Source organism: Saccostrea echinata, unplaced genomic scaffold (assembly GCF_033153115.1).
Source record: "Saccostrea echinata isolate AGI-Se365-2 ecotype Australia unplaced genomic scaffold, CSIRO_AGI_Sech_v1 ptg000001l, whole genome shotgun sequence".
NCBI classification, from domain to species: Eukaryota; Metazoa; Mollusca; class Bivalvia; order Ostreida; family Ostreidae; genus Saccostrea; species Saccostrea echinata.
In genome coordinates this window covers 48,473,736-48,499,558 of record NW_026889750.1, presented here as the reverse complement: position 1 = coordinate 48,499,558, position 25,823 = coordinate 48,473,736, and the positions used below count along the sequence as shown (strand labels likewise).

The 25,823-nt window shown below is 33.5% G+C and overlaps 2 protein-coding genes across 6 annotated transcripts; both read right to left on the bottom strand.

Moving 5' to 3' along the window:
• Positions 1–610: 610 nt before the first annotated feature.
• LOC133193444 (peptide methionine sulfoxide reductase MsrB-like) lies at positions 611–16,845 on the bottom strand. Of its 5 annotated transcripts, none has more exons than XR_009721940.1 (4): positions 8,146–8,404; positions 7,281–7,453; positions 2,720–4,111; positions 611–1,643 (listed from the first exon to the last, which is right to left on the bottom strand). XR_009721940.1 is itself a non-coding variant. In XM_061329400.1 (4 exons), exons 2-4 carry the CDS (start codon positions 8,367–8,369, stop codon positions 5,001–5,003), a joined length of 555 nt encoding a protein of 184 aa, XP_061185384.1. In that variant the 5' UTR covers positions 8,370–8,373; positions 16,783–16,845; the 3' UTR covers positions 4,802–5,000. The 5 variants fall into 5 exon arrangements, 4 of the variants coding, with proteins under 4 accessions (XP_061185399.1, XP_061185384.1, XP_061185391.1 ...); XM_061329400.1 differs by lacking the exons at positions 611–1,643; positions 2,720–4,111 and adding exons at positions 4,802–5,158; positions 16,783–16,845 and having other exon boundaries at positions 8,146–8,373; XM_061329407.1 differs by lacking the exons at positions 611–1,643; positions 2,720–4,111 and adding exons at positions 4,802–5,158; positions 10,653–10,671 and having other exon boundaries at positions 8,146–8,373.
• Positions 16,846–21,353: 4,508 nt separating this feature from the next.
• LOC133193434 (uncharacterized) lies at positions 21,354–24,394 on the bottom strand. The gene has a single exon (XM_061329380.1). It carries the CDS (start codon positions 24,335–24,337, stop codon positions 21,602–21,604), a length of 2,736 nt encoding a protein of 911 aa, XP_061185364.1. The 5' UTR covers positions 24,338–24,394; the 3' UTR covers positions 21,354–21,601.
• Between the last annotated feature and the right edge of the window lie 1,429 nt (positions 24,395–25,823).

The following is a 25,823-nucleotide window of genomic DNA, read 5'->3' as shown; positions in this document are numbered from 1 at the left end:
TGTATAACCAAATATAGCTACATGTATCTATACACAGAATCCAGATTATTATTTTATGCTTTCAAAAACTTAAAAAAAGGGAAATTCTTTAAATGATTATCACAACACTCGAAAGTCATTTACAAACTATACTGGTTATTAAATTTCGTTATTTTAATACCATTTCGTGTTCTTTTGTTAAAAGGGCTATAGTTTGTGAAATCCACTCTCTTCTACAATGTGGGGGGTTTTCGTCTCGGGGGGAGAGAGAGACGGTTTCCTACTGTAAAACGATGCCGTGCATCACTCGTCTGATGATGAGCGGAATTCGGTCCAATGCCTAGCGACCCCGTCTATCTACCTGTTAATAAATTTATCTGTTTCGTGCAAATTGGACTTAGTCACTATTTACTATCAATTAAGACCTGACCTATTTAAGAAGTTGAAAATAAAAGTACAAAATTATACATAAAAAAATAGTTTCCGCGAAAACAATTTATAGAGCATGTTATATTTAAAGAATTACACGCAACTAAAGGATCGTAATCTCACAATTAGGGAATTACCTCATTGTGGAATTAACAACATGCGCTGTGGCACACTCAGATACTAGAAATCAAAACAAAAGAACTTGAGATATAACAAGCATTTTATTGCCGAAAAAACAAAAATGAGGCTGATTGCCGATAAGAAATGACACAGTGAAAGAAACCATTTGGAGGTGAACGAATCTGATATTTCTGTCAGAGAGGACAATCTCGGAGCTTTGTTTGTTTTCAGCAGCCAACAATTGCTTTAAATAAAAAAAAAAAAAAATAAAAAAAAAAAAAAAAAAAAAAAGACTAAAATTGAAAAAAAAATTATCCTGATTGTTCAAAACTACATTAAACACACATGCTCAGAATAACACATTCTACTGAACTGAAGAGATTCAACTAATGACATGAGCACATGTTTCAAGCCATCAACAACAAAAAACAAACAGAGTTAAAACTACTAACATAGGACTCTATCACAGCATCACAGCAGTTATACTGATGTAAAATAAGTTGTCTTTATAATATCTGATTCAACAACATGATTTCAACGTAAACACACTGATTATAAATTAATATATATGTGTTCATATGACAGTTTTCTAAACAATCAGCTTAAAAAAATGATAAGTAATTTCTATCTTATGACGAGGACACATCTATTATTTAAAAATAAGAGTTTCAAAAATTTCTTTAAAAAGAATTTGGTAATAGATTAACCAGTACGCTACATTTACCGAGACCATTCTTCTATAAAGTTAACCGAGAGGGAAGACTCTTCGTGTTAAATTTACTCAATTGCAGAAATGTAAAATGTCAATTCTGAGACTTGGCAATTCCAGGTTAATGAACTATTGACCAGTCTGCGATTCCATTACATATAAAGCTTAACGTATAAAGTTTTAAGTTTTGTCAGCAAACATGAAAGGGTTATCTTTACTTCATATAAAATAAAGCTATGCAGCTTTACAAAACACATCTCAAAACAATGAGAAATAAAGACTCAAAGATACAAACAAGGAATATTTACAATACCTTAAGACACAAAACTGACATTAGGCATTGAAAATATTCTTTGTGAAAACTCAAGAATTTACACCCCCCCCCCTTTTTTTAAACATTTTTTTTCTGATTATCTGGGCTAACTGATGGATTAAAATTACCATGTTTATCAAATATACTTTTTAAACTTAATGAAAAAAAGTCTTATCCCATAATAAAAAAAGTTGTTCTGAATTAGAAATGTTTAAAATAAATGTAAAGGTTAAGAGTAGCATATACACATTACAGAAACTCCAAAACGCAATGATGCTGAACATTTGTAAATTAGTTGTAAAAATGGAAAGCACTTCAAACATTGTTCAAGAACAGTCCAATAAAATAATATATAATGACAATAATTCTTATAATCAGCAAATATTAAACATTATTTTTAAAAACAAAACAAATGAGAAGCAAGCATTTATTAATGGAGAAAACATGGAAGCAAACATAAACACACACAATAACATATTTGTCATACTCATCATAAGATTGCAGAAAAAAAAATATCCAAAAATCTTGGCTACAAAAATGTGGCTACTACTAAGTGCAAATATAAAAAATTAAGCCAGCATAAATCTTTTCACTCGCTTGTGTACTGTCTACAGTTATTTAGATATTTCAGTATAAAAAAGTAAAATATGATGGATAATATCTTATTGCACTAATATTCTCATGCAAAAAAAGCCCTGATAAGTTTTTAACTACATATGTTTACAGTATTAAATTCATGTTTTGATACATAAATTAAACATACATAAACAAATAATAGACATGGAAACAAAACCCTCCAACTTCTAGTTGAATCATTAAAGGAACAAAAAGATATAGGACTTAATCTGACATACAATTAAAAAAAAAAACAAACAAAAAGTAAAATAGAATTAAAGTAACATGATTAAACCCAACTTTTCTACCTATCCACTGCAAATATAATGCCAGAAAGTGATAAATAAGAATAAACTGCTGAATTTTGGATAAATTTTCATCACTTTCGTATCCTTTTTACCATTTTGCTTCAGAAAACACAGAGTGCTAGGTTGCCTATCTGAGATTTCATATGCCTGATGTATCTCATACTTAGGTACAGTTGAACTTCTGTATCTCAAACACTGGTATCTCGAATACCATAGATATGTCTAAGTGATTTGGAAGTCCCACACACTTAATCTTTAAGTATTTCACCCTTGATATCTCAAATCCTCGGATATCTCGAACTTTTTCTCTCGGTGCCTTTGAGTTCGAGATAATGAGTTTAAACTGTATATAAAAATGTAAATCTTCCAGAAAACCCTAACATGCACTCAAAGTTTTCTTTAGCAAGATTACTCTAAAATTTATGATAACTGGATAAAAATACTTTTGTTTGATTTTGGACATTGCTTCTTAAATTCATCTCAATATGGAGCAAAAAGGGGCCTTAAAACATTATTTTTTAAACAAAGATACACAAAATACACACATTTCTCTATATAACTCTGAGGTTTAGGTCAGTGAACTTGCAAAGAAACAATGATCGAGATCTATAAAATGAGATTATAATGTTTTTTAAAAAAAATATCTATAAAACTTAAGTACAGCGTACATATTACTTACATAGCTAAAGATAAAATCAAAATAGCCTTAGATTGCACCTCAACATTCCAAAAAACAGAAAAAATAAGAGACAATTATTTGACATTTTCTACACTGTGAAATAAAATCATAATAAGAAACAAACATCATGAATTCAGATTGCCATTTCCATAAAAATCACAAATCTCTGTGACTAAAACCATTGCTTTGTCCGCACTATTTATAAAGAGAGACAACTCGTTTTTTTTTTATCACATCTAGAACTCAAAAATTTTAGCACCATACTTTTAAAACAGTATATATATTTTAGCTAATATATATTATCTTTTATGTACCTGGTATGTTTCTATAACTAATACATTCACTAATAAATAACTTAATAAATATAAACTAAATTGAATAACATAACATAAACTATAAACAATACAAAGAATAATAATGGTTTGAGACAAAGCAAAAAAATGTCTGTCCACAATTTAAAGAAAACCTAACTTTACTTTGGCAATAAATTTTATTCTTTAAAAGAAGAATTTAAGCATATAAATTTACAAGCATATGCATTTCACAAAATTATTAAACTGCCAATGTATTAGGGTGATACAAGATTTTTGAAAGTTCTTTCGTAAAAACAGGGCCTAAAATACCAGATATGTTATTATGAAGATAAAATATATATCAGAAATCAAAACATTTTCAAAATTTTTCAGACAATTATTCCCTAACAAACAAGTTTAATGATTTTATAACAAACAAAAAGTCCTCTGTACAAGCATTCTATGTTTGTTTTACTCAGCAGTGACAACCTCTTGTTGTAGATGACACTCCATTACTGTCCCAGCATCAAACTGTTGTTTGTTTTTTGAAGCTGAGTGCAGCTGAATTGACACAGTATCGTAGTCCTGTCGGTTTCGGACCATCGTCAAACACGTGACCTATATGTGAATTACAATCAGCACACTTTGCCTCCAATCGCTGCATACCTAGGGAAAAAAACAGAAATGCAAAAAAAATCTGTTTGGATCATACAACCATTAAATTTATTTCTTACGTATAAATGTGAATCAATATAGAAAAAAATGAGGTAGCCTTATTGAAAAACAGTGGTTTATCCTAGCTGTTTTCCAAATATGTAAAACATATATTGTGCAACATCTTGGCACAATTAACTCGAAAACAAATTAACAGGGAAATGTTCTGTTTTATTGATATTGGAGCAAAACTGTAAGAGAAGCATTTAAAAAAATATTTTTCAAGGTTTTCTAGCTTAAGTAACCATGGCAACCCCGTTCTTTCAAATCATAAATTGATAAAAATTATGTCTACTTGTGTACCAAGTTTTACTGAAATTGGACCAAAAATGACATAATAACTTGCATTTTGAAAAATTGTTTACAAGCAGATAGACAGACAAAAAGACATACAGATAGACACTTTACATTCACCTAAGCTATTTTGACCAGTAGAGCTAAAAAAAGTGATAACAGTTGCATCCAGTTCATGTTATCTTTGGCAATCTTTCCGTCAATAAATATTTATTCCAACATTGATATATCAACTTATTTATACAGAATATTTGATAGAAATTAGGAACATTTGTCTTGACAAAATTTTTTCATTCACTCAACAAAAAAATCTCTATTTTTAATTTTATTAATCATAAATTGGAAGAATTTCACTGTCCACAAAATACTTTATGGTAGCAACACAAGGCAGTAAAACAAGGAATGATCAGTCTTAGTTTTATTTCAGCTTCATCTCATTTACTGTACAAGCACATGTCATTATATTTCATAAAGTGAATTTCACAAATTTGGAAAGATGGCTGATAAGTAATAATCAAAATCAGGAAAATGATTAAAAATAGTTCAATCACAGTTCAGACTTGATTTTGTTCTTTATTTTGGGTTGGAAGAGAAGAGCAGCAGAATTGATGCAGTAACGTAGACCCGTGGGGATAGGTCCATCATCAAAAACATGACCCAAATGGGCCCCACACTTAGAACACACGACCTCCTTCCTATGCATTCCTGTCAATAAAAACAAGAGGGTCAGGACTGTAGTCTCGGGTCAAGAAAGCTGAGTACCGGTATTTAGTATGACAAGAAAAAGTGTCACTTGTGGACTAATAGGAGCCTAGCAATTTCACTGTGCTGAAAATGTGTGGAGCACATGGATTTTTTGCAGGGTAGAAAAAATCAAAGGAACTGTTTGTTAGATCTACAGTAATCTGCCAGAATTATTTTATTTTACCAGATTTCAATTAATACACAGGTATTTATGTTTTAATTCCAATCTTGTTTTCATTTTTAAGTCTTTTTAACTTGAGGTCAAAAATTGGAGACAGATCAATTATGATGTCATAATCAATTCAAACTAACCTTTACCTTTACAGCTATCATTAAATTATGTAGAAAATGAAAACATTCAATTTGAACAAAATCATGTGAAAAGTAATCTCGATACCAATATTCAATCTAATATTGTTTTAAAGAACAAATTGTCATCCACCGAGAAACAATAGGCAATCTGGATACATTTAATTTGTGTGAAATGGAACAGAGCTCTAAATATATAGCTGACTTTCTTCATTTTTCAATGAAACTTACTGTTTAATTCACAATATTTAGTAGTGTTTACCAAAAAATTATGTCCAATGCACCTTATTTAACCCAGATATGAACCCTATAGGCACCTTTCATTTACTAGATTCCTGTAGGCACCTTTCATTTACTAGATCCACAGTCACCTTTCATTTACTAGATCCACAGTCACCTTTCATTTACTAGATCTTGCCCTTAACTTCATATGCTCATATTTTTTGTCCCCCATTTTCAGAAAAAAGTGTGGGAACATTAAATCTCATTCATCTGTGTGTCTGTCCTTCTGTCATAAAAACTTTAACCTGGGTCATAACTTTTGAATGAGAAAAGATGGGGCTTTCATATTTCACATGTGCATTACCTGTGACAAGACCTTTCTGAACTAAGAGTCAATGCTCATCATCTTGAACCTTATTGGATCAGGAAAAAACTTCCAGATACATGTATCTGAGGATTTGAGATATCAAGGTTAAAATACATAAAAGAACTTTTAATTCATTTGATACATCGGTAGTATTTGAGATATCAACATTTGAGATAACATTTGAAGTTCAACAGTACTATGAATTTTGACCTTACGAACTTGACTTGAAGTTTGATCTACAATTTAAAAAAAAAACTTTGGTAATAATTTTTGAAAAAATAAGGTTTTCATATTACACATGTGCATTACCTGTGACAATACCTTTCCAACTGAACTATGATTTTTGACCCCATCATCTTTATCTTGAAGTTTGACCTACTTTTCATTTTTTTTTTTTTTATTTTGGTAATAATCGTTGAATGACAGTGGGTGCAATGTTCATTACGTATTACCTGTGACAAGGCCTTTCTTAATATATATATATATATTTTTTACCTCATGACCTTGAGATTGAAGTTGGACCTACTTTTCAAGAATTTTTACCTTGGCTGTAGCTTTTGCACCTGATAGACAGGGCTTTCATATTTTTACATGTGCATCATTTACATGGGTAAAATTGAGGTGCCGAAGGAAAAGTCTTGTCACAAGACATACACGAGTGAAATATGAAAACCCTAGAACCTACTGTTCAAAAGTTATGGCCAAGCTTAAAGTTTTTAAAAATTAGGTCAAACTCAAAGGTCAAAATTGTTGGTCTTGACACGACGAATACACCTGTGAAATATGAAAGCACTAGAAACAACTGTTTAAAAGTTATGGCAAAAGTTAAAGTTTTTCAAAAGTGGGTCAAATTCCAAGGTCAAAGGGTCAAAATTGTTGGTACCCAAGGGAAGGTCTTGTCACAAGGAATACACATATGACTAATGTAACATGAAAGCCATAGCAAAAACCATTCAAAAGTTATGGCCAAGGTTAACTTTTTTAAAAGTAGGTCAAACTCCAAGGTCAAGGTCAAAATATCTGTACCCAAAGAAAGTTCTTATCACTATAGGAATAAACATGTGAAGGGCTAAGACTATATGACCTCGAATCTTCGATTTTGGGGGCATAAAAATACTCCCCAATGGCCATAATACCCCAAAGTTTTTTGGTTCAGTTGTTTGTTCAGTGATTTAAAATGCATACCATGTGAGTTATCATCTTTAACAATGATCTGCTTTTTATTTGTGACATCGTAGAAGGATGGCCAGCCGGATTTTGAGTCAAACTTCGAATCTGAGGAAAACAGCTGATTACCACACACCACACATGTGTACACACCCTCCTCCTTAGTGTTCACATATTTACCAGAAAAGGCCCTGTAAACACAATATCAAACTTCATTTTAAATCCAGAGAGAACTTATATATACAGTAATTCAATTTAATTTTCAACTTTTTACCTTGAAGTAAATTGTAATCTGAGGTAAAAGTAATGTGTCTTTGCACAAGGTATATCTCACAGTTCAATTTCTCTGTCTTTATACGATACATTGTGTGATATACTCTAATATCAACTGATCATTTCACTTTACATATCATACATGTCTACCTATGTGAGACATATGGCTATGTATCATATATGTCTACCTATGTGAGACATATGACTATGTATCATATATGTCTAACTATGTGAGACATATGACTGTATCATATATGTCTACCTATGTGAAACATATGACTATGTATCATATATGTCTACCTACGTGAGACATATGACTATGTATCATATATATCTACCTATGTGAGACATATGACCATGTATCATATATATCTACCTATGTGAGACATATGACTATGTATCATATATATCTACCTATGTGAGACATATGACTATGTATCATATGTGTCTACCTATGTGAGACATGTGACTATGTATCATACATGTCTACCTAAGTGAGACATATGACTATGTATCATACATATCTACCTATGTGAGACATATGACTATGTATCATATATATGTCTACCTATGTGAGACATATGACTATGCAGTGGAGAGGTTATCTTACTTTTCTGTCCCTTTTTCCTGTGTAACATGGTACTCGAGAGGTGTGAGGCGTTTCTTAAGCTCCACCTTAGGAAAGCTGACGGGACACTCCGATCCACTGCTACACGTAGATTTTAATTTCTTTATCTGCGGAGCAGTCTCCCGCTTAGCAGACGTCACGGCATGGAGGATATTCATCCAGGAAATAATCACAACCAGGTCAAAGGTCAGAACATTCATAGGCATTCATCTAAAATAAAATACAGTTAAAACAAATTAAGAAAAAGATCCTGAATTGAAATAATAACCTTTTATTATCATAAATATAAATAAATTTAAAATTTTAAGAAACATTGAACCTAAGAACCTTAGATTTTATGATGATCATTAGAAGTCTAGAGCTATATATAAATTCAACAAACCATAAAACCATGCATGTATTCCAGTTATAAATCGGAGGAATCTGATATTTACGTGTACACACAATGGACTCCTCCCATCTCCTGATTAAAATTGAAACTTGCACAATAGTTAGAATCCCACACAAACACCTGCTAGCTCCACAGAATACAATCTTCCCTTGTGGTTTAGAGGTATAATATTATCCTAATCCCATATTACACAAACAGAACATAGGTACGGCTGTAGTATATCTATCCCCCACAAAAACATCAATATGTAAAACTTCTCCCCAATCAAAACACACACACCGTAAAATCCCCTGCCAAGTAAAAAACTCTTTCGTTAATGACAATATCTTGATCTAAACATTAACGAATCTCCTAACGATGGCTGCCATGGAGTCTGTTAGAAGTCTTCACCTACACCTTGAACTGCCAACACATCAACAAACAGGTTGTGTTTCCTACAGAATTAATGGAGGGGGTAACCAAGATTGCCAATGATTACATTTCAACATGTACATCACATGTACAAGCTGCCAAAGAATGATGTGTTATTGTATTGTACATATAACTCATAAGCACCAAAACATGAAAAGACAAACTCAATATACCTAAAAAAAAATTCACTGCTTTAAGCAAATACTGCATGAAAAAAATGTTTACACTCAAGCAATTGATTACAAAAACAATTAATTGAAAACTTCATCAAAAAACTGCACTCCGACTGGAAAGTGCATGGAAATTGACATCAGTTATTATTCTATCCAGGGTATGGGTGTATTGGGCCAATCATTCTACATGCATGTAGGATTGATTAAACTTAATAACTGCAGAACTGTTTCAACACTTGAATGCAAACTGTTTATTTCTTTAAGAAAAAGAAACACAATCAATAGCAATTAAACCAAATCATATTACCTTATACAAAGCTGACAATTCTGTTGTGTCCCATACAAGGCAAGAACTTAACTGCTTCAAGGACCCAATGTATCATCATTTGATCAGACACTAAATAGACATACACAAGGATCATGTATTGTGGGTGTGAAAAGAGAAAACCACAAAGATTTAAAGAGGATCCAGTAATGACTATATCCTATCTGGGGGTGACTAGTCAATTTCTCAGTTTCTTCCATTTTATATAGATAAGAAAAAAAACATAGTGTCACATCTTCCTGCTTATATAATCTGAACCATTACACTACGTTTGAATAAGAAAGCTTTTTTATTGCCCCTATATCTACCAGTGGCTGTGAGATAAAGTTTATAATCAAAGCTAGCACTCTAATGCATGTTTCCCTAGTTTTTGTGAAATCTTTTTTCCTTTGAAATGAAAAAAATCCTAACACATAAAATATGGCAAAAATAAATCAGTGTAAATCTATTGAAGAGGGATGGGTACCGAGAGCTTCACAAAAACATTAGAGGGCATAACTCTTATGATCATTAAATAATGTTAATTCTACAGATTTACAGCATAAAAGTTAGAATACTTATAAATATATGTACCTGTAATTCAACAACTATGTACAAGTAATTTAAACTGAACTTGTTTTTAGAGCTTATCAAACAAGAGCAAGATTATGTTTACACCACTTGTAAAATACATAAAAACTTGATCTCCAACTTAATGAATATATGAAATTATAATTGTGATTATATTCACTTCTTAAAATACCACTGTCTGTACCTTGTAAAAATCACATTTATAAATATAAAAGCACAAAGCTGTACCCATGAAACTTGCCAGATCAATGGTGTGGCAGTTTTTGTGTGTGAATATGTACATGTGAATGAATTTACATTAGAAAATTTTTCTTAACTATCACTCTTGACTTCCTCTGAAAAAAAAAAAAAGAAAAAAAGAAAAAAAACAAACTCCTGAGTCAGCAGATATATGTCTGAGTTATAGACAAACTCCACCCTGGGGCGATTATTTTTACTGGTCAAACTTTTAATGTACACCCTTTGAGGTGCATGTGGCCATTAAAATCTTACACACACATCAAAATCTACCTTTCAATCAATACTTGAGTACATGTACATATATACAGCCTTGTATACTTTCAAATACACACTGTGCATACATCATGACATTTGTAAATGTTAATATTTATACACTTACCAGAATTTATAAAACTTCAATGAACTACTTCCAGTAAATCACAGCCTTGGGCCTTGTTTATATTTCACTTTTCCATAAAATAAACCAGCTCTTTCCAGCTTTATCAATCTATCAAGCTCTGTAGGGAATGGTTTGATTACTATTTGTATTTTTATTTTTCAGTTCAGCGTATCCTTGTTCATCTATTTTTAAAGAGGGGCTCGACACAGGATAATTCAATACACACAAAAAGTTTATTTATTTTCATATCCTACATTCATAATTTTATAATTGATATAATTAGGTCTTCCGTTTTCAACGGAAGACCTATAGTGATTCTACTGTTTCTTCTTCTTCTTCTTATTATTTTTATTATTTTTTTGACTTTCTAATTTTGTGCACGCGATTTCTCGAAAACTATTCGATGGATTTACATGAAATTTTCAGGAAAGATGTGTCGTAACATGAACTTGATCTATCTGAGAGAAAATTTGGAAATTCACTTCCGGTGCCAAGTTACAGACCATTTTCTGATTTCAAAATGACATTTTGTCCACAGATAATCTCAGGAACGGTAAAAGGTACCAATGTGAAACTTCCAGGGATTATAGTTCGTGATAGGTACTAGCCGGGTTGCTACTTTTCGTTCGTCGTCGGCACTTCCGGTCGCTTACGGAAGTGATTAAAGAAATCGTAAAATTTCAACTCTCCTTTTTTAAATCAATACTTACATCACATTATTGCATCTCTTTTGTAGTTTCGAAATATGTTGGTCCCACCGGAAACAAAAACGTCAACTTCCGGTTATAAGAGAAAAACTATATAATTTGAGTATTTTTCTTTCCCATTTGTGTCTTTTGTAGATAATGTATTTGAAATGAATTTTAAATATGTTATTTAGACTGCAAATGTCTAGAGTAACGTCATATATCTTTGTAAAATTCACTTCTGGTCGCGTGTTTTTCTGTCCTCAAAATGAGAAATTGTCTGAGCAAGATCTTGGAAATGGTAAGAGATTAAGACACCAAACTTATATGAGCAACAGACCTTCAGATGTAGGCAAAACTATTTGGGTTCAGCGCGTCAGTCGTCACTTCCGGTCATCACAGGAAGGGTTCAAAGAAATCGAAAATTTCAACTTTTCTTTTTTAAATCTAAAATTGCTTCACTTTATTACATCTTTTTCGCAGATTCAAAAGATGTTGGTCCCACCGGAAACAAAAACGTCAACTTCCGGTTATAAAAGAAAAACTAAATAATTGGATTATTTTACTTTCCCATAAATATTCTTTATAGATAAAGTATTTGAAATGAATTTTAAATGTGTTATTCAGAGTGCAAATGTCTAGAGTAACCTTTAATATCTTTCAAAAATTCACTTCCGGTCGCGTGTTTTCCTGTCCTCAAAACGAGAATTTGTCTGAGCGAGATCTCAAAAACAGGTAGAAGATTAAAACACCAAATTTTTATGAGTAATAGACCTTGAGGAGTAGGCAAAACCATTTGGGTTAAACGCGTCAGTCGTCACTTCCGCTGGTCACAGGAAGTGATGAAAGAAATCAAAAATTTTAATTTTTCTTTTTTGAATTAAAACTTGCATCACTTTATTACATCTCTTTCGCTGTTATAAAATATGCTAGATTTCTCCGGAAACAAAAACGTCAACTTCTGGTTTTAGGAGATAAAGTACGTTATTTTTATATTTAACTTTCTCATAAATATTACTTATTGATAAAGGACTTGAAAATAATTTTATGTATGTTGTAGATACTGCAAATGTTTAGAGAAAAGTCAGAGATTTTTATAAAATTCACTTTGGGTTGCGTGTTTACCTGTCCTCAAAATTAGAATTTGTTCTCACAATATTGCTCGGCAACAGTAAAAGTCTGAAGTCAAAACCTTTCAGGAATGATAGTCAGTCATCAGTTTATTTGAATCGTGAGAAAATCTCGTATCGCCGTTACTTCCGGTCGTGAAAGGAAGTGATGTAAAAAAGTGAATGGTTAATGGTTAGCACGTTGGATTTTCACGCTGACGACCAGGGCTAAATTTCCAGAGTGTCTGAGTTTCTTTTATCACTTTTCAGCTTGAATTTTCGTTTTAATTTTCAGAATCGGACGGAAGACCTCTCATTGCTCACAATGAGTTTCTAGTCTTAATTATTTTCTTATCAAGCATATATGTTAACTACAACATGTATAAACTGCATTTGATCATAAAATAATATTTCTGCAGTGTTTTTACTGAAGAATCTGACTTTTTTGTACCAATACAAATAAATGAAATCTCTGTGGATGCCTCATAAAAATTTCCATTATTGTTGGGAATGCTTTTTTCATTACAGTAATTAACTAACAGCTTCGTCAAGAGGTAACAAAAGGACAACGACCTACTGAACTGCAAAAGTGTAGGTTGTCATATAATAGATGGCATGTATGAAGGTTGTATAGTTCTTTTTCTCTAGGAATCATAATTTCACTGGTACTATATTAAAGCTGATCACATCTATGTGTATAATTTTAATTTTTTTTTTTTTGCATTTCTTGAACAAAAGTGAGTAAATGTCAACAAACTTCTGGACAAATTAAACAAGATGGTAAAATTAAAGGATGTGCGATGACTAAAATTTTAGTAGTTCAATTTTTTTTCTTCTAAAATCTTACTACACAGACCTACAACACAAATACTGTAAACCAATTTGATTAAAATCAGCTCCTTGATTCCTGACAATAAAAACAGGTAATCAAAGATTACAGAGCTCATCTCAATGAATGTTATCTTTAAGTCCCACAGTTAACAAATTCTGGTAGCGTGCATCCCTAAATGCAACATTTATGCAAGTTTGGTCTGGGTTTGAGTTATTTACTTGGGAATGGACTTGCTCCAAAAACTTTTTCTGTTCAATCACCCAGAAAATTAAGTAAGACTCAGCATCCAACCCAAATCTGGTAGTGTGTATACCTAGATGCATCAACCATGCATGTTTGGTCAGCATATGAACCAAATCTGGTAGTGTGTATACCTAGATGCATCAACCATGAATGTTTGGTCAGCATATTAAGGCATGAGAGGGCTTATAGTAACGTGGGAACGAAACTCGGACATCAAAAAACTTAAATTTGGTCACTCACCCAGAAAATGTGGGTCAGATCCAGAATCCAAAGCAAATCTAGAAGCTTTCATCCAAAGTTTGTTAGGGCTGGGATGATACAACTTTTTCTATATCGATATGTATCATGATATTTGAGCTACGATATGATATGTATCACGATATGTTGAATTGGTTATAAAATCTTTTTTTTGTAATGAAATGAACAAAACATTTCTTCACAAATAAGAATAATTTATTCAAAGAAGTTGTATATCCCTTGTAAAACAAAATGTATTTCATATTTATATTTATCATATTTATTTTATTTATTAAACCCACAATGGTAAGTAAACAAAGAAAAATATGTCAGATTTTTTTGTGTGTTTGTGATATTTCAATATTTCTTTATACATATTGATATGCGTATCATCCTCCCACAGAATCGATATTATCGATATCTCGATATATCGTCCCAGCCCTAAAGTTTGTCAAGGTAGGGCTTATGAATAGTTAAGAATGGACCTCCTGCAAAAGCTTTAACCTGTTCAGTCCTCTGGTAAATGTAGGTTAAATTCAGCATCTGAAGCAAATCTGGTAATGTACATTCCTAGAAGTATCATCAATACAAGTTCTAGGTTTGAATTACCGGTAAAAGTTTCACTGAACCTGTACCCAAATCTTAGACTTTGTCACTCATCCAAAGACTGTACATAAGATCAAGCATCTGAAGCAAGTGTGCATCCCTAGATGCATCATCTATGCAAGTCTGGTCACCATATATGACTTAAAGTAACTTAGAAATGAGACCTACTAAAATTTTTTTTAGCTAAATAAAAGACATGAACCTGTTCATACTTGACCATGTTAACTGAAAATACTGAATCTGAAACCTGACAGGTACAATGAAATATAAAAGATGCATCATCCATGCAACTCTGATCAATAAAGGGCATAGAAGTACTTGTATTTGGAAAGAAATCTGCTCCAAAACATTTAACCTGGGAAGCAGATGCTTAGGGTAATATGTAAGCTTCCCGAGCTTTGTTGAGGTGAGCTAAAAAGGAGCAGATCTAGGATCTGATTTTAGTCAGATTGACTGTAAACTCTCTTTTTACATTTTCCTGTCATGCAAATCATGCAATACACCTGAATGACCTGAACATACCTTGAACAATGAACTCCAAAAATTAACTACCTTAGTAATTACATGCAAGAAACTTGTAAGAATTTGATCTTTCTCTTACTGCAAAAACTCAGAAAATATCTCTCTCTCCCCCCCCCCCCCCCTTTTATGGTTTCCTTAAAATGAAGGGATTAAGAAAATATAATAAATTTAATAGTCCATTTTTCTTTCACTTATTGATAAAAAAAATTATTGACAAAGATTAAATCAAGGTAACCTGAATTCTCTACACCTGATGTACACACAATAAGGTAGCTAATGCCAGGGGACACAAGTACACTTAAATCTATTGTACAATGAGCAAAAACAATTCACAATTTTGTCCCAATATATTCCCTTTTCAGCAATTGATTGCTTTTTTAGGCATTATGAAATCAAATTTTAAAGTCAATCTCATCAAATACATGTCTTTCTTTAACATTTTACATCAGTGAACATGGGGTCCCTGTTTCCTTTAGGGGTTCAATGTATTTTTTTTGTCACTAGATTGGACTGTATGTGCACACACCTTTGTGTGGTGAAATTAATGCCAGTAAATTTAGGAATAGTGAGTATTATGAATCTTTGATAACAGTAACATATTGCTTTACATTCATATTTTTGTCTGGAAAAAAAATTCTTGTCAAGCATAGAATATCTGTGTACTTTACAGTAAATTTGGTTTGAGAGCATAAACAATTAGGTCCAGAATGAAATGTCAGTGACCCTTGGTCATGTTAATTATCTTACAGAGAAGGTAGGAAATCTGTGAATGAAATTTATCACTCTCATTGTGTAAGCTTTATTCTGATGATTGACTTAAAATTTATTATTTATTCAATTTAAGGAAAATAGAATAAAAAACTACATAAAACTAAAAATGGTGATTGGAGATTGCATGGTTTTTATGAAAACAATTAAGCACCAATTAATGTTAACAGATGAACCAACTTAACAGTCCATAGCCTGTATTGGTGTTTTGTATTGCAACACAAAACATGTTTTCCATAATAATCTTGCAGCCTTTTGACTATTCTGAGGCATTTACTTTTAATTATATAGATCTTCATGCTGCTAAGGTGCATGTACCTCTGGCGGTCAGATGGATTCAATCGCCATTGGCCAGATAGCTGATTTGGTAGAGCACCTGACTGGAGTTTCAGGGGGCCCAGGTTTGAATCACGGTCTAGTCCATCGCATTTTTTTCCTCTCCCATCGGTGCCGTGACTAGGATGTGACAAGTGAAAGACCTGCCAGGGAAGAGGCTGAGTTGGTGTCTTCAGGGGCTGAAGTCCTTTAAGGAGGGAGGAATGTGATGGTCAGATGGGTTCGATCACCGGTGGCCAGATAGCTCAGTTGGAAGAGCACCTGACAGGAGATTCATTTCAGGGATCCTGGGTTCGGATCCTGTTACATACTTATGATATAAAGACTATAGTACCCTAAATTAATGAATAATCTGTGCATGCATGTGTATGAAACTTACAAGAACCTTTCAATGTCCCAGGGATTGTAAATGGCTTAACGCATGTGAATATACAGGCTTACTTCTTATGATAAACAGCGAAGGGACGGTCACAGAGCTTCATCATTTTTTCAGGGAGGAATATTCTCCTTCGAGTTTCAGACATCACTCTTCGATGTAGTTGTAAATAAACAAGACTCTAATGGTGACAAATTCTCTATTTAATTTGATTTTTTGTTTGACATGCTACCTTACACCAGAGACATAAAACTTGTGTCTCTGCTTACACCAATCAAATGACAAATGGAACCCGTGTATCGAGGAAATTCGAGATTGACAATCTCCAAAGCGATATCAGTTTAAGAAAAAAAAATCTCTTGAATTAAAAATTCACCAAAAATGAATTTAACAAAAACACAAAAAGAGTGATTACCTAAAATTGCCAGTAAATTAGTTTCTTTTCTTCACTCTCGTACACTCCGGAAGTTCAAGAGAAATTATAATACCAAAATGGGTTCCGATCGCCGCGTTTGTTTCGTTCCCGTTTCTTTTCGTACTAAGACGATATTCGCACCAGTAATATTTTACTCCCAATATTGAATATGATTGAATAGATGGCATAATATGAACAAAAGGCCCTGGGGCCACATCGCTCACCTGAGCACTATGGCTAGGAAAATGTAGTTCAGTCTTGAAAAGTGGTTCGGGGGGGGGGGGGTGATTTGAACTAACTTGAATCTATACTTCATTGGGATGTTTTTGAATTAATATGACAAATAATAGCTTTGCTGTTCTTGAGGAGAAAATTTTTATTGATATATCCTTTTATTTACATTTGCAAATATTTTTCTTAGATGAACCTATAGAAGAGAAAATATGTTCAATTCTGTATGAACTTATTAGGGGGTCAGAGGTCATGGCGTGACCGAATCACACAGCGAGACGATATCTTGTCTACATATTTCTGTCACAGTGACACTGGTTTCGGAACTTCTGAACCGTCAAAGCGATGAAAAAGATAAAATTATTGAAGCATATATTTTTTTTTCGTTCAACAAATGATCGTTAGATCTTTCTTCGGTGTGAAGAATGTTTCTAATTAGCCTAAAATCAGGCTTACCTTTTTAACCCGAAATTCCTTTGAAGGTATGTAAACTGAAGACGATAGCACCGCTTTTGACTTTATATATAAAGAACTCGTACAATAATAGTAAGATAATTCCCAGTAGCGATCATTGTTTTTTCATTATGAACAGATATTTCCTGAACTGGACTGCTAAACATCAATGTAAGTATTCAAATGTTGGAGCGAGGCGAACTCTCAAGACCAAACAACTTCTAGGTCATTGCGCGTCACAACATAGCAATACGGCGGGCCGTTCGTGTAATAAATGCAGTTCTATTCAGAATATTCGTCTCAAATGTAAATAAAAGTAATAAACAACAATGTTAAAAAGTTCACTGGGAAATGAACTTGGTTGGTACGTGATCAAATCTTCTGAGAAGCCCTTCGGGCTTCACAGGATTTGATCACGTGACCAACCAAGTTCATTTCCCAGAGAACTTTTTAACATTGTTGTTTATTTCTTAAGTATTCCTTTGTATAACTATGATCCCCTCTTATGCCCCTCTATTCTCCGGGGAGGGGGGGGATGATTTGAACAAATATGAATCTATTTTACCTGAGGATGCTCATGGCTTTGCTGTTCTTGAGAAGAAGATTTTTTTAAAGGTTTTTCCTACTTATTCCTATTTAAAACTTTGATCGCCCATAAATGTGGCCCCACCCAACCCATGGGGGTCATGATTTGAAGAAACTTGAATCTACACTACCTGAGGATGCTTCCATATAAATATGAACAATCATGGCTTTGCTGTCTTGAGAAGAATTTTTTAAATTTTTTTCCCTATATATTCCTTTGTAAAACTTTCATCACCCATTATGGCCCCGCCCTACCCCTGGGGGTCTTGATTTGAACAAAATTGAATCTACACTACCTGAGGATGCTTCCATATAAATAAATATGAACAATCATGGCATTGCTGTTCTTGAGAAGAATTTTTTTTGAAAAAAAATTTCCTATGTATTCCTATGTAAGACTTTGATCACCCATTGTGGTCATATCCTACCCTTGGGGTCATGATTTGAAGAAACTTAAATCTACCCTACCTGAAGATGTTTCCGTATAAATATGAACAATCATGGACTGTTAAAAGATTTTTAAAGATTTTTCTTATGTATTCGTATGTAAAAATTTGATTCCCCATTGTGGCGTCACCCTACCCCTGGGGGGTCATGATTTGAACGAACTTGAATCTACACTACCTGAGGATGCTTCCATATAAATATGAACAATCATGGCTTTGCTGTTCTTGAGAAGAAGTTTTTTAAAAATGTTTCCAATGTATTCCTATGTAAGACTTTGATCGCCCATTGTGGCCCCACCCTACCCCTGGGGCTCATGATTTGAAGAAACTTTAATCTACACTACCCGAGGATGCTTCTATATAAATATGAACAATCATAGCTTTGCTGTTCTTGAGAAAAAGATTTTTTGAAAATGATTCCTACGTATTTCTATGTAAGACTGTGATCGCCCATTGTGGCCCCATCCTACCCCTTGGGGTCATAATTTGAAGAAACTTGAATCTACACTACATGAGAATGCTTCCATATAAATATGAACAATCATACATTGCTGTTCTTGAGAAAAAGATTTTTTAAAAATGTTTTTTACGTATTTCTGTGTAAGACTGTGATCGCCCATTGTGGCCCCATCCTACCCCTAGGGGTCTTGATTTGAACAAACTTGAATCTACACTATCTGAGGATGCTTCCATATAAATATACAAATCTGTGAACAGGGCAAAACACGGACCCCAGGAAATTCTAGGAGGATTAAGCATCCCCTGTCGACCGATCACACCTGCCGTGATCCTAATGTATTGATCAGGTATACGGAGTGATCAGGAGTAAAAAAAAAATTATAAAACAGTAAAACATCCACATATAAAACAGATGTGGGTGTTCACTGGGATATATCGAGTCGACATATGAATGAAACTAGCTATTTTTAATTGATAATACGTCGTCAATATGTTTTACTGACTATAGACGATAAAGGCCCACTAACGGCTAAACTGTATGGCAAACGAGATGACTTCAGCTTTTCCATCGTCAACTTTCCTTATTTATGTAGTAGTATTCCACTATCATCTGCATATGGTGTTTATGTCTTTTAACTTATTCGACACTCAAGAACATCCTCCGAATACGACCAATTTTTAATCCGAGGCAGACTACTGACAGATAAGTTGAAGTTACAGGGATTTCAACAACCTCGTTTAAAGTCAGCATTTCTTAAATTCTACGGTCACCATGATGTTCTTGTTAGCAAGTACAATCTATCATTGGGTAGTATTTGGACTGCCATATTTCATATCAATTGTTATTAGGCCTTTGTTTTTATACTATTTTTGACTCCGGATAACTCCGTATACCTGATCAATACATTACAATCACGGCAGGTGTGATCGGTCGACAGGGGATGCTTAATCCTCCTAGAATTTCCTGGGGTCCGTGTGTTATGCCGTGTTCACATATTTGTATATTGTTTGTAGTTTTTTTTTGTTTTTGTTTTTTTGTTTTTTTTTTTTTTTTTTTTTTTTAGATCGAGCACTGTTCGTTATCTTCACCAATTCCATTACTCACAAAGAAAATGTAGGTCAGATCCAGAATCTAAGCAAGTCATAGCTTTAGTCCCTACATGAATCATCCATATTAGTTTGGTCCAGGTAGGGCTTATAGGTACTTGGGAATGGAACTAATCTAAAAATTTTAACATAGTCACTCATCTGGAAAATGTTGGTCGGATCCTTCACTCATCTGGAAAATGTTGGTCAGATCCAGCATCCACAACAAGTCTGGTAGTGTGCATCCCTAGAGCATCACCCTTGCAATTCAAGTTTGATCCATGTGGGTTTTTTATTTACTTGGGAATGAAAACTGCTGCAAATATATTAAACTGCTCCAAGAAACCATACCTTCTCCAAAAACATTAAGACGTCATTCTTATGGAAAATACTGGCTGAAAATGCAGCATCTAAAATCTCACTGGTGAAATAAAACGCACTAGATGCATCATCAATGCAACGAGAATCAATAAAGTTATAGAAACACGTAGAAGGAAAACTGCTCCAAAAACTTTACCCTGGGGCACCGACTCTGACGGTATTAGTTGAAGTGCTCTTAAAAGTACCAAGATTTGAAAAAGATCTAAACACTGTCAGACAAAATGTAAAATCATTAACATATACATTATATTACCGAGTGAAATTGCAAGCTATTTGTTAAAATGCTCTCCAATTTTCACGTATTTCATCAATCCGATATATCGAAACCAGGCCGATTTTCCATGGCCACTAAAATTAAACGAACAACAAAAAGGCCCACCTTTCCCTGTCACCCCTGAATATACTTCAATATCTTCAATAATTTATACTATATAACTTGCGGTGGCTTTTTTGTCCTCGTGTATGTTAAAAAATCATGCTTATTGTTGTATTTATGTCCCCCCCCCCCCCCCGTGGGACCATTATTGGCAAAGAAAAAAAACCTTACTCACTCAGTCACGTACTATTGATATTAGAAGAAACAAATGCTTTATTAAGAAATTGGATTTAGATTTTATCATATCTCATAAGTAAATTCACAACATCACATATTTAAATTTATACATAACAGTAGAACAAGAAACATAATACAATGTATAAGTAGGGGTAATCATGATGTTGATTAGACAATGATTTTTTCTTAATTTTTTTTGTGAGAAATGTATATTTTTCTAACATTACATAATTCCTTTGTAATTGGGCTGGATCATAATTGAATCAGTTTATAAACACTTAGTAGTACTTTTATTAGAAGTCAACCATTCAAAATTAGCTTCCATTTTTAGCTGAAAAAACGTTAATATAAAAGCATGTTTTGAAAGGTCGGATTTTAGAGTATAAAACTAAATATACAACATTAAAAGGCAGATTCAATTAAACTTAAAGTCATTGTACGTCCAAACAGGAAAATTTCACTCATAACAATTCAGTTTTTTAGGTGAGGTGAAACAAATTTATATCTTTAAGATATTTAGGAATTCAGGCTGAAGCCTACTGTAGCTCGGACAGCGTTCTTTAAAATCTCATCCACAGGACTCGCATGCATGTAAAAATGATAAACCGGAGTAGGGTTGATAGATTTAATTAGTAGATGAGGCGAAATGATCGGGTACTTTAAAGTTTTCAGTCAGTCTTAACATGATTTCACAGTACTCCGCCAATACATTAGTTTCGTTTTGAGTGGTAACAATGTTTCCTGTCATTTTTTGACGGGATAAAAAATAATCCGGAATGTGTCCCCAGAGTTTTGCAAGATGTAGTAGTTTTTTGTAAATTCTTCTGGTCCACTTTAAAACCTCACATAGGTTGCTCTCCCTTGGTTCAAGTTTGTTTGCATCCATTACCAGCTTATTCCACGACTCTGGCTTCAGATCAGCTTCACAGAGATTTGTCCTTTGCCTGAAATCATCCAAGACATGAAGTAAAGCTGTTTTGATTTTATAACTAGTTAAATAGTGATGGACATTGGTCACAAATAATGGACCATCTGATGTTTGTAAAAGTTGGTCACAGATCCCGTCTTCGTTGAGCTCTACCCTTTTACAACCTATTCTTGGACTCTGTAGAAGAATTGTCTTTGCGACCTTCAAGCCACTTCTGATTTCGTCTGGCAAGTGAAAGATGACTGCATTTTCTAACTGGGAGAATGATATTTGAAATAGTTGGTTCTCTGTTTCAATTAAATCGGTGTCCTCAATATTTGCCGACGTTAGGTTTGCTATTTCCAGTCTTGCATCTTTCATTACAAGAAAACAACCGACAGACTGCATTGTTTTCGAATCTATAATGTTTATGTTTTTGTTTAAGAACATTGTTCTCCAGTTGGGTATCTGCAATACCGGTACAATATCAATTTTGACCATTTGCCGCTTTCGAAATGGACCGTACCACTTCAGATTTAGTTGCCCTATATCCCAGCATTCTCCTTCTGCGTTCACCGTTCCATTGTGGGATTCAAAGCACGTGTTTTCAAATATTTCCTTTCTACGAAGCACCTTTTCCAGCAGTTTGTGAAAATGGCAACTCAGTGCTTCTCTTTTGACGTATCCATTATCATTAGTTATGGATGGGCTTAACCTAATAGAGTCACCATCTTTTATTTTCAGTTTGACAAACCCTTTGAATTCTTCATTTTCTTCAGGAACAACCATATTGCTCAAGGTATTCAAAATGAACAGAATGTCAAATTCATCAGGAGCACCTACCTTTGTACCTTCAGCATTACTGCCCCCGAGAATGAAATCACAATGGAATAATTTATTTTCATTATTCACTTCAGTAACAATCTTTTCCATAACACACATCAATTCGTCCTGAAGTTTGTTGCAGTCTTTCAAAAAATAGTGTCTTTGTTTTTTGTCATAAAAATGCATACAGTTTTGAATGATGAAATTTGTGTTATGTGGACAAAAACAAAAGGTTTCAAGAAAAGACTTAATTTGCGATTCTTTGATAATTTCTGCTTCTTCGCTGAATGAAGTTTCACTTCCGGTCCATTGACAGCATCGAGGATAGTAATAACCTGTATCAAAGTCCGTGACCCCTGAATGACCTTCCGGTTGGGACCTTTGGTATAATATTCCTAAGTGTTTCTGTATTTCACTTCCCCCCGTTATGGTCGCTAGTTCTAGTGCGTCAAGTCCAGAATTATCTTTTAGCTGCAGGTCAGCACCATGATGAATAAGATAAGAAACGGCCGTAGAGTTATGCATGCTTATTGCATGGTGAATCGGCGTGGATCCATGATTATCGGTAGCGTTTATGTAACCATTATGTTCAAGAAGTAAGTCAAGAATTCCTATCACCAACCCTCTTTCATCATTTGTTATATTGTGTGTAATTAGATGAACTGCCGTAAGACCAAATTTATCCTTCTCATTTACGTCTATGCCATGTTTGAGAAGTTCTCTTATGATAACAATATTGGAAAATTCTGCGGCAGCATGAAGAATGGTGTGACCGTTGATATTTTTTTGCTTAAGATCAGAACACCTAACTAAAAGTTCACACATTCTGCCATAGCCCACCATAAAGCGATGGTGTGTCTCTTTGTAGCGCCTCTGTGCAAAGTAATAAAGATGGTTCTCCCCTCGGTCATTTACACATTTCCCGTTACAACCATATTCAAGCATTTTGTTTAAGAACATAAAACACCAGTCTGGAATACAGCCTTTATCTTCACATTTTTTTGTGCACCAAAAAAATTGTTGGCACCATTTGTGTAGTGGTGTTAGACTTGTCAAATCATGAATTGCGTTCATGTCTGCCCCATGGTGATGAAGAATGGATAATTTTGTCAAATAACTTTGTCCGTCTTTGGGATTTGATGTTAAGTATTTCTCCCTATCAAAGTCTTCCTCGAAGTCTACCCATGCCATGTCAATCAGTTCATGGAGTACGGTTCCTCCCCTGAAATCCTTCGCATTAACATCAGCCCCCCATTCTGAGAGAAATAACACAGTTTCCACAGACACTTGACCATCCATAGCAGTATGAAGAGCAGTGCCACATTCGTCAGTATTTTTCAAATGTACCGTGTTTATTGCTGCATTGTTCCGCAGTTGACTTTCAAAAACACGTAACACGTCCACTTTGCTGTTCAAAGTTGCAAAATGAAGAGCCATATCTCCATGTTTACTCACTGACAAAGCATTGTACCCATCTTCCAGTTTCAGTTTGACACCCTCTATATTGTCATCAAGAATGTATTGAAAGAAATCTTCCTCCTCATCGGAGTCTTCCTCAATCTCAAATAAATTCTCTTCACAATTTTCATCTGTTCCGTTTTCACAGGTTTGCAACAAACTATCCGCCATGATTTGTATACCGTCTATCTCAATAATTTGTTCTCCATGAAAATCAATACGTGTTCATAACTACAGAAAGTGAAGTTTGAAAGCTTATCTACTTTCAGAATGTCCGCCAGACTTTACCTGTGTTTTATTTTAGTACGAAATATTTCATGTTCACTCAAGTATGACTTTGGGGCTATATTTAAGGACATACGCAACGTACCTTACCTACTGATACTTTTTCGAGATATTCTTAATTTAAGATTATAGTGCTATCAGATGTTCGTAGACAAAAAATCAGCATGCATTACCAGGGGTTTTGAAAAGATATCAATTGATGAAAATTCTTCTATAATTCAAAGAAAAATATACAAAAATTACTAAACATATATTCTAGATGTTTTGTTTATCCAAACTTGTTTTAGAAGAAGTGTACAATAGCATATATAGACATTAAAATTTAGCACACAGTTCCTTTAAGTATTGGAACTCTTCAACTCCAAGGAAAAAGACAATAAAGTTCAAACTATGTTGCGTATGTCCTTAAAAGGCGCTTAGAATTAGATAAATAACCAGAATCTATAATTATATACTTTATCTGAACACAATCTCATTACTTTAAGTTTTCTGGATTGACCTTTTTCATGTTTTGTTACTTTTTAGGGGGATGGGGGTGGGATTACACGTTCAAAATCTGAATTTCATGTGAGGTTCAATGATAAGCCCCCCCCCCCCCCAAGTATCCTAACATGAAAAGAAATTTAAATTAAATTAAACAGAAAACTGTGAAAATGAAATAGTATCTTCATAAAGTTGATAGTTTTTTTTTTTTATAATAATGTTAAATAATTAATCAATTTTAATTTAAAAACCTTTAAAATTTAGAATGCACCCTACAAAGCTCCGTTTACTTAATTGTTTTGTACAACTCTTAAGATTATGATAGTGATTTATGTAAACTGCGCTTTTATTGACTTCATCCCACACCTAGACTAAACGCAAATTCTTGACTTGGTTTCCTCCAGTAAAATAAAAAAAACAACAACAAACAAGTTCATTATTAATCTTACAAGAAATCTGTATTTGCCTAAATTAGCGATCGTAAATTATTGTATATTATCATTAATTAAAATTATTTTTCATCAGAGGAATTTATAGTATAATAATTTTGCATATTTAATTTTATGTACTCAAAGATTAAATATTTGAATTAAATATGTTTTATAATGGAAGGATAAAGCCATAAAAGGATAAAGATAAAAAAGATAGGTATTTTAAAGAGGCTGGGGGGTTGTGGCCATTTTTAGACTATATTGATCTCCTTTAGATGAAGAGCTCCATATGAAGATATAGAAAATGATCAAATTTTAAAACTAAAATTTTTGAAATTTTTCTTTGCCAAATAATAGTTGACAGCTTAAGATATCATAGCTAAAAAATTAAGTTAAATCTGGTGGTTAATTTGTGGTTAATTTGTTGACCCCCCAGCCTCCTTAAAGGAGATAACTCC

What these genes read in the sequence shown, in the direction of transcription:
- LOC133193434 (XM_061329380.1), bottom strand. Translation starts at nt 24,337, where the DNA reads ATGGCGGATAGTTTGTTGCAAACCTGTGAAAACGGAACAGATGAAAAT.
- LOC133193444 (XM_061329400.1), bottom strand. Translation starts at nt 8,369, where the DNA reads ATGCCTATGAATGTTCTGACCTTTGACCTGGTTGTGATTATTTCCTGG. An exon ending in CAGGAAAAAGGGACAGAAAA is followed by an intron (nt 7,454 to 8,145) that starts GTAAGATAACCT and finishes TTGTGTTTACAG; the next exon opens with GGCCTTTTCTGGTAAATATG. An exon ending in TAAAGATGATAACTCACATG is followed by an intron (nt 5,159 to 7,280) that starts GTATGCATTTTA and finishes TTTTATTGACAG; the next exon opens with GAATGCATAGGAAGGAGGTC.